Source organism: Hypanus sabinus, chromosome 3, assembly GCF_030144855.1.
Source record: "Hypanus sabinus isolate sHypSab1 chromosome 3, sHypSab1.hap1, whole genome shotgun sequence".
Classification (NCBI taxonomy): Eukaryota; Metazoa; Chordata; class Chondrichthyes; order Myliobatiformes; family Dasyatidae; genus Hypanus; species Hypanus sabinus.
Genome location: NC_082708.1, coordinates 161,331,367 through 161,352,287, shown reverse-complemented (window position 1 = coordinate 161,352,287; position 20,921 = coordinate 161,331,367). Strand labels below are relative to the sequence as shown.

The 20,921-nt window shown below is 38.1% G+C and overlaps 1 protein-coding gene across 1 annotated transcript in view; it reads left to right on the top strand.

Annotated features, from left to right (window-relative positions):
• The window catches only part of pkd2 (polycystic kidney disease 2), a 55,482-nt gene that overhangs the window by 15,181 nt on the left and 19,380 nt on the right, over window positions 1-20,921 (top strand). Inside the window, exons 2-7 of the mRNA XM_059965508.1 lie at window positions 1,538-1,651; window positions 6,961-7,094; window positions 15,244-15,494; window positions 16,346-16,570; window positions 17,814-18,042; window positions 19,885-20,055. Coding sequence (XP_059821491.1) covers window positions 1,538-1,651; window positions 6,961-7,094; window positions 15,244-15,494; window positions 16,346-16,570; window positions 17,814-18,042; window positions 19,885-20,055 — 1,124 coding nt within the window. The remainder of the gene's footprint in view (window positions 1-1,537; window positions 1,652-6,960; window positions 7,095-15,243; window positions 15,495-16,345; window positions 16,571-17,813; window positions 18,043-19,884; window positions 20,056-20,921) is intronic.

Below are 20,921 nucleotides of genomic sequence, written 5' to 3'. Positions count from 1 at the left end.
CACCACCCTCTGAGTGATGATGTTCCCTTTAAACAGTTCACCTTTCACTCTTAACCTGTGACCTCTAGTTCAGGTGTCCATTCACCACTATCCTTTGCCTGTTATCACTGAATCGATCTCTGATTCTCAGTGCTTTAATCTTTTGGACAGTCATACAATGCAGGAACGTGTCAAAAGCTTTAATGATAACCACATAGACAACAACTATTGACTGCCTTCATTAAATTCTCTGTTACCTCAGGTATATGATTATTTAGTCTGAAATGAATGCAGTGTTTCTTGATGATCTGCATCAAGCTCATTGGCCTTAGATGTTTATTGCACGCTGGTCTCTCATCCACTACACATGCACTGTATTGCAGCCTCCAGTGTTTCTATCTTTATTCTTTCCTTTCCCTCAGCCACAAAACTTGTTGCTTGCACAGAGTAGCTCCAGTTTATAAAAACTGAAATGAAGGTGATTCAGACAAAACATCATGCTTAAAATATTTACAGTAACAAAGTAAAATTGTGGGTATAATATAAATCAGTCAACATTCTCGCTATATACATCTTAGCATTTTATAACATTGGGTGGCTAAGGTAAAGAGGTTGGAGCTTGTTCATTCCTGTTAAAATACACAGTGATTAAAGTGGTAGAGCTGCTAGATCACAACTCCAAGAACTTGGGTTCGTTTCTGATCTCTGGTGTGGAATTTGCCTATTCTACTTGTGACTGTGTGAGTTTCCTCCAGGTGATCCAGTTTCCTCTTATATTACAATAGCATGCTACTTGGTGGGTGACATAACGGTTAGTGAGGCACTGTTGCGGCTCAGGGCATCGAAGTTTGGAGTTCAATCCTGACATCCTCTGTAAGGTGTCTCTGTTCTCTCTGGAATGCATGGGTTTTCCCATTTCCTCCCACAGATAATAGATGTACTGGGTAGATTAATTAGTCATTGTAAGTTTTCCCGTGAATAGGTTGGGGGGGCAGGGTTTATTGGGCGATGTGGTTTGAAGTGCCAGAAAGGCCTGTTCTGTGCTGTATCTCTAAATTAATTGACTAATGACTACTGTAAATGTATATGGTAGAATCTAGGGAGAGTTGATGGGAATAAAGGAACAATAAATATATAAAAAAAGGATAGTGTAAATTGGTTTGATAGTGGGTATGGAGTCCATGCTTTGACAAGGTTAACAAGTATTAAGAACCTAGCATTAAATTAATCTTCCTCAATTCCTTGCTGTATATGAATTGTGTGTTCTTGAGTGAGAGGGACTCTGACAGGCTTTGCCTTCAACATTAAATGGCTTTCATTACTGCACAGTTGTCATTATCAAACCAGCCAGTGATAAACTTTAGAAATGTTATAAATTTCATGGACTGTGACCTGTTTATTTCTGCTTTAAAGTAGTCTGTATATACTTTGATATATTTTTTTCTATCTACATGCCTGCATTAACTTGCTTGTCTGTTATTTTAATTACTCAGTACTGCTAAAAATGGTGCCTTAATAGTCAATAGTTCAAATCATTGTTATGTGTACTTTTTTTCAGCTTTATGGGGAACCCGACTGATGGAGGATCAGACTGTCAACAGAGAAAGATATCTGAAGAACATGTTGCGAGAATTAGTGACATATTCGGTTTTCATGGTTGTTCTCTGCATCTGTAAGTGTGATCTTTCATTTAACGATTATTTTTAATCTAGTTTTTGGTTAATGCTATAATATTTTAAGTGGTTGCTTTTTACATCTTTGTTTTTATAATAAAAGATTGTAGGATAATAGATTATATCAGTTTCTTCAGCTTAGAGAAGCAAGTTGTTCCAGTTTACCAATAAAATTCCGTAGTTGTACAGTATAGAAATGGGGCCCTTCGTCTCACCATTTCCCATGCTAACCATTATACCTATCAACATTAATCCCACTTGCTTGCATTAGGTCTCTTAAGTCCCATCAGGGTCAATATTTCAGGGAAAAGGCAGGAGAATGGGGTTGAGAGGAAAAATAAATCAGTCATAGTGGAGCAGACTTGATGGGCCAAATGGTCTAATTCTGCTCCTGTGTTTTATAGTCTAAGTGTCTGGTTAAAGTCTTATGTTTATTTGATTCCTTTACTATTGCTCGCAGTGTGTTTCAAATATCAACTACTCCCTGTGTCAAAAAACTTTACCTTGGATACCCCTAAAACTCCTCCACCTTGCCTTAAAACTGTGCTCTATCCCTACTGTGGGAGTAACATTATGATTATCTGCCTTATCCTGCTTTTATGATTTTTTGTATACTTCTATCAGGTCACCCCTCAGTCTCCATTATTCCAAGGGAAACAAACCTAGTTTATTCAAGCTCTCCCCAGAACTAAAGATCTTCAATTGAAGCAACATCTTGCTGAATCACTTCTGCGATATCTTCAGCACATTCACGTCTTTCCTTATGAGGTGGTGACCAGAACCGCACAGGATATTCCAAGTGTGATCTACTCAGTGATTTGTAATGTTGCAATGTTATTTCCAACTTTTATTTCTGTGCCCTAGCTTATAAAGGCAAACATGCTGTATGCTTTGAGTAACAGGAACAAAATGCTCATGAGTCCGGTTAAAGAGACTCCGTCCTAACACTGACTGTTTATTCCTTCCATGGATACTGCCTGATTTGCTAAGTTCCTCCAGCATTTTGTATGTGTTGATGCAAAATCTCTAGTGTCTACACCGTATGCTTTCTTTCATCACATTCAGAGAACCACAGACAAACCCCAAGGTTCCACTGTTCATCAACATTGCTTTGCACTCTACAGTTTACTGTCTCCCCATTCCTATTTAACGTCCCAAAATGCATTTCCGTGCACTTGCTGAAATTGAATTCCATCTGCCAACACTCTACTCAACTTTCCATCTGATCTGTATCCTGCTGTGGCCTTGGGCTGTGTCCACACTAGACCAGATAAATCTGTAATTGAAGCTTTTTCTCTTTGTTTTGACCCTCCGTCCACACTGAAATGGCGTTTTCCTGCCTGAAAACGTCTATGGGAAAGATGTTGTTAAAATGGAGAGAGTGCAGAAAAGATGTACAAGGATGTTACCAGGACTTGTGAGATTGAGTTATAGGGAGAGATTGGACAAGCTAGGACTTTATTTTTTACACCAGTCTTTCTCAGCCTTTTTGCCCTGGAGGAGCCCTTGAAATTATTTTCAGGTCTTGGGGAACCCCTGTGTAAAAAAAAAAAAAAAAAAAAAAAAAAAAAAAAGTTGTTATATCTACACTTATGGTTTGTTAGCATGATCAGTAAGTTGTAGATACAATAATCCAAAAATAATTGTCAATGCTCTTTTGAGTAGAGAATTAACTTTTAGCCAGCCTTTCTTTGGGGGGGAGAGAAAAGGGTAGTTAAGCTTAGCTTGCCTTTCTTGAAATTAATCTTTCTTTTCCTTTCATAAATTCTATAATCTCATAAGGCAAACATAATACATTTCTGTTAAATAACTGGCTTAAGCCAAAATAGAATTTAATTTTTCTAAAGGTAGTTTCAGTAGATTTAATTTAATAAAGGTTGTAAATTGATTTTAATTAATACTATTTAGCAAAGTTACCAAAAACCATAAACCAAAGCAAAAATGTAGGCTAAGACACAATTTTATGCAAGACTTTGAAAAAACATTTTCTTACTAAGTGATGTGATCAGGCTCAAATATAGGCCTAGCATGTGAAACCTGTGCTGATTTTTTGTTGCACACTCATTTCTGGGTTGAACTTGAGCACACGTGGATTTCACCTTCAATTGAAATGAGACTATTTCTATCCTTGCTCTTGTAGCTTGATGCCTTAAAGTGTAGAAGACTGAGAAGTGATCGTATAAAAGTGTGTACTATAATGAGGGGAACAGATAGGGTGAATGCACTCAGTCTTTTTTCCAGGGTTGGGGATCCAAGAACTACATGGCATAGGTTTAAGGGAGAAGGGAAAGATTTAAGAGGAACTTAAGAGACAACATTTTTACATAGAGGGTGGTACCTATATGAATGAGCTGCCAGAGGAAGTGGTTGAGGCAGGTAAAATAACAACTTTTAAAAGGTATTTGGACAAATACATGGCTTGGTAAGGTTATGGGCCAAAAGCTGGCAAATGGAACTAGCTTGGAAGGTGCATCTTGGTTAGCATGTTAATTTTTCCTATTACAAATTCCTATCTCAAATTCGTAAGTGAATTTTGATGATAATTTTATAATTCCATTAGAAGAATCCTTGGGTTATTCCACGTGAGTTTCATCTGCCTCTTGTTTCCTCAGAAATTCGAAATTATAATTAGAGTAAAGATTGAAATCAAGGACAAAATGGTAAATATATATTTGAGTATAGGATCAAATATGTTTTATGTTCACTATGTTTATGTTTTATTTTCACTAAATTTTTTACTGTCTTTCGAGTGGCTATTTTATAACTGAATATTTTTATATTATTTATTATATTGCATAATTAAGAGCTTCCACTCATATTTAATCATTGAATTTTTCAATGATCAACCTTTGTCAATACAGTTCGAAAGTTCTGTGAAAATTTAAGAAGGATTTGTTATTTCCAAAAAGAGACTGGAAATTAAGTTCTAAAGTGCTTTATTACAAGCAAGGAATTGAATTGGTAACAAACATTCTTTTTGTGAAATTTTCAATCTGCCCTGAATTCTTTGTCGACAGGAATAGAAGTAGATTGCTTAATTGAGAATTAATTTAAGTTCTTTTTCCTATTTTGGTTGTAGGCTGAGTGTTCTGCCCTTTTTGATGAGGTAATTTTGTGTGTAAACTTGGCATACAGAATGAGCAATGAACTTTTGAGTGTTTGGTGATGTAATTTGTGGGCATTTGTACAGTAAACAAAGATCAGCAAACATTAATAGAGCACAAAAGATACATTTACTTTTTAGTGCTCCTTCGAGATTCTGAACTCCCCAATCCTCACTTCCTGTACCAACATCCAAGGCCATTTGTCAGTTAAATTTTTTTTTCATATCTTTTCCCACATCATCCTGTTTCCTACAACATTGGGCACTGTTGTGCTTTTGGCCATTAATAGAAGTGCAAATCTGATGATGATCAACTAATAATATCTGCTTGGCTGAAGTGCCTTAAAATGTGTGCAGGTTGCTGACATTTAAATAGTAAATAATGCAAAATATTTAAGGGTTTAATTGGGATTGGATTGTTTATTGTCACATGTACAGAGGTACAGTGAAAAGTTGTCTTGCATACTGTTCATGCAGATCAGTTTTTCATTGCATAACGTATTGAGGCAGTACAAGTTAAAACAATAACAGAACATGTTAAACTTGCAGAGAAAGTACAATGCAGGTAGACAGTAAAGGTGCAAGGTCATAAGGTAGATTGTGAGGTCAATTGTCCACCTTATTGTAGTAGTGAACAATTCAAAGTCTTGTAACAGTGGGACAGAAACTGTTCCTGAACAGTGTGGTACATACTTTCAGGCTTTTGTATCATCTACCAGATGGGAGAGGGAAATATAATGTCCAGGATGGCTGGCTGCTTTAGTGAGGCAGTGAGTAGTGTAGACAGTACAAGGGAGGGGGTGAGGCTGGTTTCTGTGATGTGCTAAACTGTGTCCTCCACAATTCTAGAACATAGAACATTATTGCACAGTATAGGCCGTGCGGCCTATGATGTTGTGCTAATCTTCAAATTACTTCAAGATCAATCTAACCCTTCCCTCCAACATAGCCCATAAGCCTCAGTTTTTCTTTAATTCATGTTTTCCTAATGTATCAGCCTCTCCCAGCATTATGGCAGTGGTTTCAGGCACCCACCACTTTCTGTGTGGGGGGCGGGAACCTACCTCTGATGTTCAAAGTACACCTGATGTACTTTTGTTTAAAAGCAGGATGTGTGGGATGAACACTGTCACTTTTGGTGCACTAGATGGGTTCATCCATCTGCCTAATGTGTTTGTCTTTTCAATGAACAGTTCAGATCTTGATAGTCATTTTTTCCCCAATGTTAACTCTTCAAGAAAAATTCTTTGTTTAATTTGAATGTGAACTTGCCATAATAAATCTTGAACCTTACTGCATATACAAATACATTCTGTGCCACTGAAAGAAAATGGGCTGGAAGTAGAGCAATTAAACTAATTATCTAAATTAATTATGAAAAGCAGTTGCTTTAATGATGAAATATTGTTTTATGCATCAAAATCAATGAGATTTATAACCAAAAGTAGATTGTGGTTAAATTTATCAATATGGCTGATTGGAGTAACACATTAAGGAAATGACTGTTCAGTTCACTGAGACCACATCAGCTATCAAGCCTTGACTTTTACTTGCCTCATTTTATTTTCTCTGCATGCACATCAACTTCCTCCAGATTCTACCACTCACCCACACAGCTTACAGTGGTCAACTGTTATACGAACCTGCACACATCTTTGGCATGTGGGAGGAAATTGGAGCATTCAGGGGAAATCCAAGTGGTCACAGGGAGAAGAGGCAGACTCTGCAGAGCTCTGGAGGTCAGGGTCGAACCGACACTGTTGGAACTGTGAGACAGCTCCTTGATTAGCTGAACCACTGTTTGAATTGAATGAGGCATCATGTTGGTCAAATTACTATTTACTGGGTCTGAAAGGTCCTTCCAGTCTTTAGTTGAGTCTTGACAATCTTCATCATTTAAATCGTGTTTTTTGTGAAGAGTCAGAAGCTGCTGGAATCATTTGGCAGGTCATGGACCATTTGTAGAAACCAAATTTAACGTTTTGAGTCGAAGATGTCAGATCAGAACAAAGGGTTTTCAACATGCAATGTTAACTTCTGTTACTCCATCCACAAATTCTCCCTGATCTGCTATTTCTAGTACTTCTTAATTTTATTTTAGATTCGAGTATTTTTTTTTTCTTTTCATGAACTGTGTTTAACGTGTCCAAGAGGATGAATAAACAGTAAAAACAAATTTCCTTTCATGTTTTTCTCTTCTTGTAGCAACCTATGGGATGGTCAGCTCTAACATGTACTACTACACCAAAGTTATGTCCAATCTTTTCCTGGACACTCCTTTTTCTGAAAATGAGAAAACTAACTTCAGGAGTATCGCCAGCATGGATGATTTTTGGAAGGTACACTTCTTAAGTTGCCTTAAGAACAATGTATGTTTCAACAGTGGAGGATAGCTTCAGATTATAGGAACATACAGATGTCTAGTCAATAGGTAGAAAGCAGGTGAGTGCTATTTAATCCAGAGAAATTAGATAATATCTTTGGGGATGTGGAACAAGTCACAGGATAAGAAATGATTGGGAAGATGTTGACTGCTGTGGACGAACAAAGACCTTGGAATATATGCCCAAAGATCTTTAAGGGTAGCAGGAGAGCTGATGTGATGGTTAAAAAGGCATATAGGATGCTTTGCTTAATTTATTAGGTACTTTGCCAGGGCATAAACTACAAGTTCAGGGAAGCTGTGCCAGAACTTTATGCAACATTTCACTCATTTCCCTTATTGAGTGGTGGAATAAATGTGAGAGATGGATTGGCCAGTTAGTGTAACCTCAGTGATTGGGGAAGTGTTGAAGTCTATTATTAAGGATAAGGTTTCAGAGTACTTGGAGACTAATGATAAAATAAATCAAAGTCATCATGGTGTCTGTGAAGGGAAATCTTGCCTGACAAATCTGTTAGATTTCTTCAAGGAACTAACAAGCAGGGTCGATAAAGGAGAGGTAATGGATGTCATTTACTAGGATTTTCAGAAGGCATTGATAAGGTGCCACTCATGAGGCTGCTATCAAGATAACATCCCTTGGCATTACAGGAAAGATACTGGTGTGGATAAAGGATTGGCTGACAGACAGGAGGCAATGAGTGGGAATAAAGGGAGCCTTTTCTGGTTGGCTGCCTGTGGTGTTCCACAGGGGTCAGTATTGGGACTGCTACGTTTCACATTGTTTGACATTGATTTAGATAATGGACTTAATGGCTTTGTAGCAAAGTTTGCAGATGATACAAGGATAGGTGGAGGGTTAGGTAGTGTTGAGGAAGCAATGCGATTACAACAGGACTTGCTTAAACAAATTGGAAGAATGGGCAAAAAAAAAGAGGCAGATGGAATACAGTGTTGGGAAATGTATGATAATACATTTTGTTAAAAGGAACAATAGTGCAAGCTATTATCTAAATGTACAAAAAGTCAAACATCAGAAGAGCAGTGGTATTTGGGAGTTCTCGTGCAAGACTACCTGAAGGTTAATTTACGGTTGGAGCCTGTGGTAAAGAAGGCAAATGCAGTGTTGGCATTTATTTCAAAGGGAATAGAATATAAAGACAAGGAGATGATGCTGAGGCTTCATAAGATACTAGTCAGACTGCACTTGGAGTATTGTCAACAGTTTGGGGCCCCATATCTCAGGAGGAATGTGTTGTCATTGGAAGGAGTCCAGACGACGTTTACGAGAATGATTCTGGGAATGACAGGGTTAACATATGAAGAGCGTTTGGCAGCTTTGGGCCTGTACTCACTAGAATTAAGAAGAATAGGTGGGGGGGCGGTGGGATCTAATTGAAACCTACCGTATGTTGAAAGAACTAGATAGGGTGGATGTGGAAAGGATGTTTCTAATGGTGGAGGTATCCGTACTAGAGGACACAGCCTGAAAATTGAGGAGCGACCTTTTAGAACGGGGTAAAGAGAAATATTGGAGGCTCCGTGTGCCACTAAGGGTTCAGACGATGACGAAAAGAGAGATATTTTTAGCCAGAGTATAGTGAATCTGTAGAATGCTCTGCCACAGACTGCAGTGGAGACTAAGCCCTTGGGTATGTTAAAAGTGGAAGCAGGTGGAATCTGGGAGAGCCATGATGGAATGGCGGAGTTGACTCAGTGGGCTGAATAGCCTAATTTTACTCCTATGTCTTATGGTCTTAATACTAGAGTAGTACAGCACAGGAATAGGCCCTTCAGCCCAGAATCTCTGGGTCGACCTTGTATCTCTCAGTTTCCTACCTGTTCATGTATTGTCTAAGATGTTGCTGCAGTATTTTCTTCTACTCATTCCTCAGGCAGCAAATTCCAGTCACCTGCCATTCTGTATTTCTTTTAAAAATGTCTAGCCATGTAAATCTTCTTTAAGTATTACCCCCTCACTGTAAAGATATTCCTATATTCTTTCTAGTATTGGGAAAAAGACTTTATCTGTGACTACTTACCCTACCTATTTCTTTCATATTTTTATAAAACTTTATCAGCTCACCCTCCAGCTTCAGAGAAAACAATCCAAGTTTGTCTAGTCTATCTTTAAAGCAAATACATTCTATTCCAAGCAACATCCTAGTGAACTATGTGTCATCTTCAAAGATTCCACATCCTTCCTGTAATGTTGTCTACAGAACCATATTTCAGAACTATACGTAATGCTCCAAATGTGGTCTAACCAAAGCTATATACAGCTGCACCATTGGCCAAATAAGTTAACACCACTGAATATAATGACCATAAATATTAAAGTTCTGCACTGTTTTTCCCTTTAAAGTATAAAAACTATTTCAGATAAACCTGCTCTCTTTTGTTCCTTTCTCTCTCCTCCTGATATACTCAGTGCTCCCTCAACCCCCCAATATCTTACTTCATTCCCCTCTTCCACCCATTCTATCTGCCCATCACCCTCACACTCCTTCCACTTGTTCCCCACCCTCACTATCCCTGTCTGCCCGCCCCATCTCCCTTACTTGATTCCATGCTGTCTTCCTTTCCTTTCAGATTCCATCATCTGCAGCTCCTTGTTGCCTCCACCTACAGTGCCTTGATAAAGCATTTAGCCCTCACAGCTATTTTCACATTTTACTGACTCATTTTCTAAATTTTATGTACAGTGGTATACAAAAGTTTGGGCACCCCGGTCAAAATTTTTGTTACTGTGAATAGTTAAGTGAGTAGATGAACTGATCTCCAAAAGTCATAAAGTCAAAGATGAAACATTCTTATCAACATTTTAAGCAAGATTAGTGTATTATTTTTGTTTTGTACAATTTTAGAGTGAAAAAATGAAAAGGAGCACCATGCAAAAGTTTGGGCACCCCAAAAGATTTGAGCTCTCAGATAACTTTTACCAAGCTCTAACAAGCCCTTAGCTTGTTAGGGCTATGGCTTGTTCACAGTCATCATTAGGAAAGGTCCTTTGTTGCAAATTTCAAAGCTTTATAAATACCCTGACTCCTCAAACCTTGTCCCAACAATCAGATACCATGGGCTCCTCTAAGCAGCTGCCTAGCACTCTGAAAATTAAAATAAATGATGCCCACAAGGCAGGAAAAGGCTATAAGAAGATAACAATGCAATTTCAGGTAGCTGTTTCCTCAGTTCATAATGTAATTAAGAAATGGCAGTTAACAGGAGCGGTGGAGGTCAATTTGAGGTCTGGAGGACCAAGAAAACTTTCCGAGAGAACTGCTTGTAGGATTGCTAGAAAGGCAAATCAAAACTCCCATTTGACTGCAAAAGACCTTCAGGAAGATTTAGCAGACTCTGGAGTGGTAATGCACTGTTCTACTGTGCAGCGACAGCTGCACAAATATGATCTTCATGGAAGAGACATTTTGTGTCCTCACCACAAAATTCTGCGTCAGAAGTTTGCAAAGGAACATCTAAACAAGCCTGATGCATTTTGGAAGCAAGTCCTGTGGACTGATGAAATTAAAATGGAACTTTTTGGCTGCAATGAGCAAAGGTATATTTGGAGAAAAAAGGGTTCAGAATTTCTTGAAAAGAACACCCCTCCAACTGTTAAGCACAGGGGTGGATTGATCATGCTGTGTTGCAGCCAGTGGCCTGGGGAACAGTTCCCTAGTAGAGGGAAGAATGAATTAAATACCAGCAAATTCTGGAAGCAAACATCACACCGTCTATTTAAAAAAAAGCTAAAGATCAAATGAGGATGGCTTCTACAACAGGACAATGGACTTCCTCAAGAGGCGCCATCTGAGGGTTTTGCCATGGCCCTCACAGTCCACCGACCTAAACATCATCGAGAATCTGTGGATAGACCTCAAAAGAGCAGTGCGTACAAGACAACCCAAGAATTTCACAGAACTAGAAGCCTTTTGCAAGGAAGAATTGGCGAAAATCCCCCAAACAGGAATTGAAAGACTCTTAGCTGGCTACAGAAAGCATTTACAAGCTGTGATACTGGCCAAAGGGGGTGTTACTAAGTACTGACTATGCAGGATGCCCAAACTTTTGCTTCGTGCCTTTTTCCTTTTTTGTTATCTTGAAACTGTAGAAGATGGAAATAAAAAAAGTAATCTTGCTTAAAATATTAAAGAAATGTGTCATCTTTAACTTTATGCTTTTTGGAAATCAGGTCGTCTTTTACTCGCTTAGCTATTCCCAGTAACAGAAATTTTGACCGGGGTGCCCAAACTTTTGCATGCCACTGTATATTGAAGTGGAATTTTTTGAGCTAAAGTACACAACATTATGCATCATGTCAAATTTTTTTTAAAAATCCAAAGGCAACAATTTACTGAAACTTAAAACCAAAATTGTGAAGATAAAAAAATGTTTATCTCCTTTGTAAAGACTACCTTACCAACTCACCCAATTTGTTAAAGTCGAAAACTGGAAGATCACCTGTTTTCAATGACTTAATAAGAATAAATACTCCCCCTCTCTGTAAGGTCCATCAGTATTGAAGATTTTTAAGAGACCAAACCAAAATGAAGACAAAAGAACATTCAGGCTAAGTCAGGAAAATGAAAATAAAGAAGTGCAAATCTGAGGAAGGGTACAAGACCATCTCAAAGACACTGAACATACCTTGGAGAGTCACACTCCCTAGGTCAGGCCACTCATCTGAACTTAGTCACCGAAGAAGAATGATACTTGTAAGAGAGGCTACTGGCTGCAACTGGAGATTAAGTTCAGAAAAAGAGTATTAATGGAAGTGGCAAGAAAGAAGCCCTGACTAAAATAAACATATCCTTAACTGTAAAGACTTTGGAAAAAGTCACTTAGAAGACACTGTAGAGATATGGAAGAAGGCCTTGTAGTCGGATGAGACTAAAGTGAAACTTCCTGGCCTCAACACTAAGCGGTATGTGTGGCGTGAATCTAATATTGTACATCAGCCAGGTAATACCATCCCTATTGTAAAGTATGGTGGAAATAGCATCATTCTATGGCAATACCTTTCAGCAGCAGAGACTGGAAATCTGGTCAGAACTGATGGGAAGATGAATGCTGCTAAATACAGAGAGATCCTGGATAAAAACCTGCTAGCCTCTGCCAGAAAGCTTAAAGCAAGACAATTCCAGAGCAACCAAGGAGTGGCTTCAAAATTTAAAAACATTGATGTTCTTTAGCAGTCCAGTCAGAGCCTTGACAAGACCTCATAATTGCTATCCACTGCTGCTCCCTGACTAACCTGGCACAGGTTGAGCAATTTGCAAGGAGGAACGCCAAATCTTGCTCCACCATGTTATGCAGAACTAATAGAGACTTATCCAAAAAGATAACTGGCTGTAATAGCTGCAAGAGATAGTTCACCTTAGTACTGGGCAAAAGGGATGAATACTTCTGAACCGCTGACATTCAATTTTTGAATTTAATTTTTCATGCTTTACAATTTTCCTTGTTTTTTGGGCTCTACTGTGGAAAAGGAGCATGTGATTCACAAATAAAAATTCTCAGTTGATCAAAATCCCTGGTTGTAATACTGATTTATGTGAACAAATGTTTGGGGGCTGAATACTTTTACAAGACACTCTTAACCTTCTTCATCTGCTTGTCATCTCCCTCACCTTGAACCACCTGTTGTTTGCCGGCAGTTATTCCACCCCTTCTCTCACCTTTTTTTATATACTGGCCATCCCCCTTTCATCTTTCAGTCTCAACCCAAAATGTTATTCGTCTTGTTTCCTTCAACATGTGCTGCTTGACCTGCTGAGGTCCTCCAGCATCTTGTTTGTTGCTTCAGATTCTAGCATCAGCAATTTTGCTTGTCTTAGTTTTGAATCCAAGTTTCTATGGACCTCATATCCCTTAACCTTCTGGACCAGCCTTTCGAGAGTGATCATTGTCAAAAACTTTAGTACAGTCGAGAATCAGAATCAGGTTTATTTTCACCGGCATTTGACATGAAATTTGTTAACATAGCAGTTCAATGTAGCAGGAAAAAAGTAAAAATAATAATAATCAATAAACAAATAAATTAATTGTGTATATTGAGTAGATTTTTTTAATGTGCAAAAACAGAAATACTGTATATTTTTTAAAAAGTGAAGTAGTGTCCAAAGTGTCCATTTAGGAGTCAGATGGCAGAGGGGAAGAAGCTGTTTCTGAATCACTGAGTGTTTGCCTTCAGGCTTCTGTACTTCCTACCTGATGGTAACAGTGAGAAAAGGGCATTCCCTGGGTGCTGGAGGTCCTTAATAATGGACGCTGCCTTTCTGATACACTGCTCCTTGAAGATGTCCTGGGTACTTTGTAGGCTAGTACCCAAGATGAAACTGACTAGATTTACAACCTTCTGCAGCTTCTTTCAGTCCTTTGCAGTAGCCCCTCCATACCAGACAGTGATGCAGCCTGTCAGAATGCTCTCCACAGTACAACTATAGAAGTTTCTGAGTGTATTTGTTGACGTGCCAAATCTCTTCAATCTCCTAATAAAATATAGCCACTGTCTTGCCTTCTTTATAACTACATCAATATGTTGGGACCAGGTTAGATCCTGAGAGATCTTGAAACCCAGGAACTTGAAGCTGCTTACTCTCTCCACTTCTGATCCCACTGAGGACTGGAATGTGTTCCTTCGTCTTGTCCTTCCTGAAGTCCACCATCTGCTCTTTCGTCTTACTGACTTTGAGTGCCACTTTGTTGCTGCGGCACCACTCCACTAGTTGTCATATCTCAGTCTGTACACCCTCTCGTCACCACCTGAGGTTCTACCAACAGTGGTTGTACCATCAGCAAATTTATAGATGGTATTTGAGCTGTGCCTAGCCACACAGAGATGTGTATATAGAGAATAGAGCAGTGGGCTAAGCACACACCCCTGAGGTGCGCCAGTGTTGATCGTCAGCGAGAAGGATATGTTATCAACAATCTGCACAGATTGTGGTTTTCCGGTTAGGAAGTGGAGGATCCAATTGCAGAAGGAGGTACAAAGTCCCAGGTTCTGCAACTTCTCAATCAGGATTGTGGGAATGATGGTATTAAATGCTGAGCTATAGCTGGTGAACAGCATACTGACGTAGGTGTTTGTGTTGTCCAGGTGGTTTAAAGCCATGTGAAGAGCCATTGAGATGGCGTCTGCCATTGACCTATTGTGACGATAGGCAAATTTCAATGGGTCCAGATCCTTGCTGAGGCAGGAGTTCAGTCTAGTCATGACCAGCTTCACAAAACTCAGTATCAAAATATATCAGAACATAAATATCCACTTGTAACTTGCTCAACACACACAAAATGCTGGAGCACTCAGCAGGCCAGGTAGCATCTATGGAAAAGAGTCCTGCTGAAAGGTTTCGGTCTGAAATGTTGACAGTACTCCTTTCCATAGATGCTGCCTGGCCTGCTGAGTTCCTCCAGCAGTTTGTGTGTTGCTCGGATTTCCAGCATCTGCACATTTTCTCTTGTTTGTAACTTGCTAGGATGTATTACTTGAGGGCAAAATGTGTTTGATTAAAGTAGGGGATGAACACTATGTCAGTTTGAATTATATGTAGGTAAGTTTCTGTGAGGTACAGGTCCAGTAATTGGCAGATGTAAAATTGAGGACAAGGGGGTCTATTTATTGTGTGACAAGTTTCTGTTATAAATGTGCTCTGTTGGAATATTTGTAATTGGAAAATCTGACAAATAAAACGGAATGATGTAGATTTTAATGTCTCCCTGCACAAGGGATGCTTCTAAAATTACACATAATTAGATTAAATTTAGTGTGTGACAGTCAGATTGTCTATGATCTATTAGAAGAAATAGCCCTCTTAAGTTATAGGTTTCCAACTGGCGGACTAGGTTTAAAGATGATATCACTTAAGTTTCTGCTTCCTGAAGTGGCAAAGACCTCAGTCTAATTTTGGGTTACTATTTGGATAGAATGTACAAATAATACATTTGCTTTAATCTGGAGTTAAGGTGGAGAAGTTATAGGATTGTTCGTTTTTCAAAATTAATATGTTTGTGTGCATTTGTAGAATGTTGTTTGTTAGATTTTATGTACATTCATGAGTAACCCAGTGTTTGTCTGTTTTTGTACATTCATTTCTATCTAGTTCACAGAAGGTCCTTTGCTCGATGGGCTTTATTGGGACCTGTGGTACAATAATAAAACACTAGGTGTAAACAAAAGTTTAATTTATTATGAAAATCTGCTTTTGGGAGTGCCTCGCATCAGGCAGCTGAAAGTAAAGAATGAATCATGTAAAGTACATGAAGACCTAAAAGATGAGATCAAGGAATGCTATGATGTATATTCTATTGCAAACGAAGATACTGCATCATTTGGTCTCATGAATAAAACAGCGTACGTATCATTTCATTTTATGATTCCTGTTGTGGTTCCCTATGTTCTGAATGACACCTCGTGAACACATCACTAAAATATTTTAGAGATGTACATTTAATAAAATGAATTTGTTGACATGAAATAATGGTTTTATATGGTGACTTTTTCCCCTAATTTCACTTGCCAAGCTGTTGAAGGTGATTTCACTGCAATCTACTTTTCTTTAAGCTTTGTCTTTCATGTGATTTTTTTCCCCCCAGATTATATTTAGTTCTGTGCTTTGAATGTATTACATAATAACATGAATAATTGATATTGACAAAACCTGGGGAAAATTTCAACCCATGATGGGTGTATATCCGAGAACTGGGGTTGTAGCATTGCATTTTGATTGTCTCTCTGGGAGCACAAGATCGTCATTCTTTTTTCATCTTCTGCTGTTTGCATCTAACCTTGTAAGTAGGCCAAGTAAATAGCAATAGCAAACAATCTATTTCTTCTTCCTGTCTTTGTTCATTCCTTTAAGATGATTCACCAGGTAGTAATAAACACTCTGAAAGGAGCAAAAGGGTCAAAATTTATCAACCAGGGTCACTGCTCTGCAGCTAGAGAAATTCAATACCAAAGTTTACAATGCAACAACAAAAACTGAGCAACTGGAGGAAGTCAGCAAGTCAGACAGCATCTATGGAGAGAAATAGCCCACTAAATGATATTTGGTTGAGATTAACTTCAACTTAAATTATGATACATTCCTTGCTCAAAACCTGCCAGCACGAAGTGTCTTGGGTCACTCCTTGAATGAATTCTGTGTGATTCTGGAGAAATAATTTGGAAGCATAAATATGTGGCTTTTCTCTTCCAAACAGTTGGACATATACGAGTGAGAAAGATCTGAAAGAGATCGGCTACTGGGGATTAGTTGCCATATACAGTGGAGCAGGATATTACTTGGACCTGGCAAGAAATAGAGATGAAACAGCTGCAAAGTTAAAGGTGCTGAAGGAGAACCTATGGCTTGATCGAGGCACCAGGGTTGTGTTTATTGATTTCTCTGTCTACAATGGAAACATTAACTTATTTTGTGTGATCAGGTACGATCAGGAACAATGAATGTGTTTTTACTTGTTGGCTAAGCTAGAAGCTTGACAGAAATTATACATCCTTAAGCACACAAGTTCTATTATTCGGTTTTCAATAGGAGGACCAATTTTCAGTAACTCAAAGTTAGCAAGATGTACATGAAGATCAGCTGAAGAGTGGGGAGTCAATAATGATTTCTTTTTGCAGTTCTGTTAATTTAAAACCTTTTAGCTTTTGTGTTCAATTGCAAAAAAGCAATATTAAGAAAATATAAACAATTTTGACCTAACATGATATTCACTTTTTTAATAGTTTCAGTTGTGGTAAAGCTTAAGTGAAGAGAACCAAACATGATCAATAACTTTTTGATGGTAGAACAGGCAGTTAAATCAAAGCTGCATACTTTAAAACAAGATCAAGTTGTAAATTATATTACAAGGAAGTAGTTAGTTAAAAGTAACATTTGACTAAGCATAATAATCATAAATCAGTATACCCTACAAAATATAGAGTAAGCTATTGAAATAACAATTAAGACAGTTTCATAGTAAGAGATTGATTATGAATGGTCAAAGTGACTTAAAAAAGTTTGGTATGTAGAAGTTGAAATACACTTGAAATATTAATGCTATGATTGTAGAGTTTGAAAGTTGTGGTTCAATTGTCTTTGGAATTCCAAAAATAGAATTATTAGTCTGGTTCCATTGGATTGGATATTCTGGCATTGGTTCCAGTTACACTTGGTTTATTATTTTCACACAAACCAAGATACAGTGAGAAAAACTTAATTTGGCAAGCCATCCATGCGGATCATTCCAATATATTAGTACATTGAGGACATAAAGGGAAAGGAATAACAGAATGCACTATGTGGTGTTAACAGTCACAGAGAATGTGCAGTGAAGGCAGACACTAAGGTACAAGGGCCTTGTTGAGGTGGATTGTGAGGTCAGTAGATTAGCATCTCTAGGAAGTTGGAAGATCACCAGATCTGTAAGCAAATTTAAAATGATTGGACATGGATAAGTGAGACTATTAATTTACTATGGCTGCATGTACTCCTCCCACAAACTTCCACTATTCCCATCAGAGTGAAGTTCTCTCAGTATAACGGCCAAATTGTTGTTGGACACTTTATTATTGAGCACATCATTATTTATCCTATTTTAAATAGTTTGTATTCTACTTGTATTATAAGACATTTTATTCTATTTTTTAATTGTTTCACATTGGTGTTTTGTCTCAATCTTGCAGGTTGGTGGTTGAGTTCCCCGCAACTGGAGGTGCACTCTCATCTTGGCAATTTCAGACAGTGAAACTTTTTCGCTATCTCTCCTCATTTGATTATTTCCTGGCTGCCTGTGAAGTTGCTTTCTGTGTTTTCATATTCTACTATATAGTTGAAGAATTTCTGGAGATCCGTGTTCACAAGCTGCATTACTTCAGGAGTGTCTGGAACTGTTTGGATATTCTGATCATTGTGGTGAGCATCTAACTGGCAGTTAATTTGCTTAAATCTGTCAAAGTATTTGGGATGTATTAGCTTGCAAAGAACTTGGAAATGAAAAAGAGCTTTTATTTTACACTGCTTTTTGTGACAGTTTTCAAGTGCAATCAGTATTAGAATATTTTAGACCTTTACCCTCAGAACTAATGTTCAAATTGAGCAGAATGGCAAAAGGTCCAATTATAGAATCTCGCTACAGTTCTTGGCAAAGTTGCCCCGAGTTTAACATGATTGTTTGATAGTTGGCTTTTATCTAGACAAACTACAATATTACACTTATTTAAATGGAAATATCCTTGAACTTGGGACTGAAGCATAGAAGAGTGAAAAGAGATTATGTTTGTATATATCTGTTCACAGGATATTGATATTGCTGGCAGGTTTAACATTGTTGTCTTTTCAAGGTTTATTTCACAATGCGGTAGAATACCAGCTTTTGCTCCACCCCTTCCCCTCACCTCTTTATACTGGCTATCTCACCTCTTTCTTTAAGTCTTGATGGAGGGTTTTGACAATTTACCACCACAGATATTGCCTGACCTTTTGAGTTCCTCCAGCATTTTGTATTTCACTCATATTTCCAGCATCTGCAGTCCCTTACGTAATCTAGATGGGAGACTTCCTTCTCTGAAGGACATTAATGAACAAGATAGCTTTTAAAATGATAGATTCCTGTCAATTTTTGATATTAGTTAGTTATTCCACACTTCCTGTACTTATTTTGAATCCCTCTGTTACTACACGGGAATTTAAATTTGTCTTTAAATCAATATTCCAGTAATTTCACTTTGCATTATCCTACCCGTAGAACGGTCAGTTGATCTGAAAAATTAGTTACTTCTCTATTCAGAAGTTCCAAATAAGATTTATTATCACTTGACAATGTGAAATTTGTTGTTTTGCTGCAGCAGTATAGTACAGACATCAAAATTACTAAAAGTAACAAAATAAGGAAATAAAAGAAAAAAGAACAAAGTAGTGTCATGGACAGTTCAGAAATGTGATGGCAGAGGAAAATTGTTGCTTCTAAATCATTCATTTTGTGTCTTCAGGTCTTTGTACCTCTGTACCTCTCTTCCAATGGTAGTAGCCAGACAAGGGCATGTCCCTGATGGTGAGGTTCCTTAGATTGTGTGCTGCCTTCTTGCCAGCCTCTTGAAGAGGGTTGTGCCTGTTATGGATCAGCTGGATCAGACAACAGGTCAGGAACTCCAAAACAGTTTTACAAATTATATAATGAAGGAGGTGACAAGAATAGGACACATCGTAGGAGCTGGAGACTGAAGTGATGCTGGAATCTGGAGCTAAAGAAAACAAGCTGATCAAGGAACTCGGCTTATCAGCTCGGAGCAAGTGGACTTCTAGGGTCAAGACCTTCATCTGGTCTGAGTAGTCACGACCTGAAGCTTGTTGTAGGAACTGACTGCTGTTGTAACTACCATCCAACACCACTCTATCCACGTCCACTTCCCAACCATAGAGGAGGTGATGCTGAATGTCTCAAGGGTCTTTTTCAGTTGTTGCCTTCGGCTGGCTCGAATTTAAAACCTTATAAGTGTGGACTTTGGAACTGCTGATAGGGTTCAGCCAGAAAGCTTGTGCACTCTGCCTACAGTGTATAGAGTCCACCAATATTTATTAAAAGTATCTTCAAGTATATTATAGATTGAAGATGTGCAAAGTGGGAATGGACAACTTAATTCTTCCCATGGTAACAGCCTATGTAGTAGTTCAGAACTTTAAATAAATTTTAATTCTACAGGAATGTCTTGCATTCCTTATGGATTTCAGTGATTATTTTTTTCTCTTGTTTTCCAGCTGTCATTGATAACAATTTGCATCAACATCTATCGCACAGCAGTAGTTGAGGAGTTACTCGGAGAGGTACTCGAGAACCAGAATTCGTATGCCAATCTTGAGTCTCTGGCATATTGGCAGGTTCAATTTAACAACATGGCTGCAGTGGTTGTGTTTTTTGTGTGGATTAAGGTATATTTATATGAACATCTAGATTATTTATTGACCAAACCTTTTAACTTTCCCCACACCATTTTTTTTAAGGTACAGATCTTTCCCAGGTTATGAATACCAAACTTCTGTACAGAGGGATGAGTATTTGGGAGATTGGTAAGATGTAGGCATCTTCTAAAGTGTGGGATTATTGTTTGCAGCAATATAGCATTTTACAGAGGAATCTGATTGTTTGAATGCCTCAGTTTAACCACGTGTTGCCCTTGGTTGGCCTGCGTTTGTATTAAAATGCACTGCTTGATGGCTGCATCCAACTTTCAGTCTGTTCAGGCTGTAAACATTTATCAGGAATGAAAGCTTGTCATAACCTGAGGAGGTCCTGTATCACATTTTAGAATTTATTTTGCATATATACATTGGCCATTTGGAGATGAGGTTGTTGAACACACAAAACATATAGTTAGAAGGTAACTTTTACAAATTAATCACTACTTTGAAAGTCCTTTCTTCCCACCACATTAGAAGACTATCCCCTTTCACCCATGTGTCTATTGCATACTCAACTAGTTTTCCTTGCATTGCTATGAGAGGCTGCCTTACAATGGAGTAAAATTAGTACACCGAAGTTAGTGGTGTGATCTAATTGAAATAATTAAGAGTATTTAATTGATAATTAACTTATTATTATCACATGCATTGCGATGCAGTGAAAAACTTTTGATTGTATGCCATCCAGACAGATCACTAAATATACAAGTGTGTCTTGGTAGTAAAAAGGAAAGCAGAATGCAGAATATAGTGTTATAGTAAGAGTTCATCTTTATCATTATAAGAGGTCTGTTCAAGAGTCTTAGAAGAGCAGAGTTGAAAGTGTTTTTGAGTCT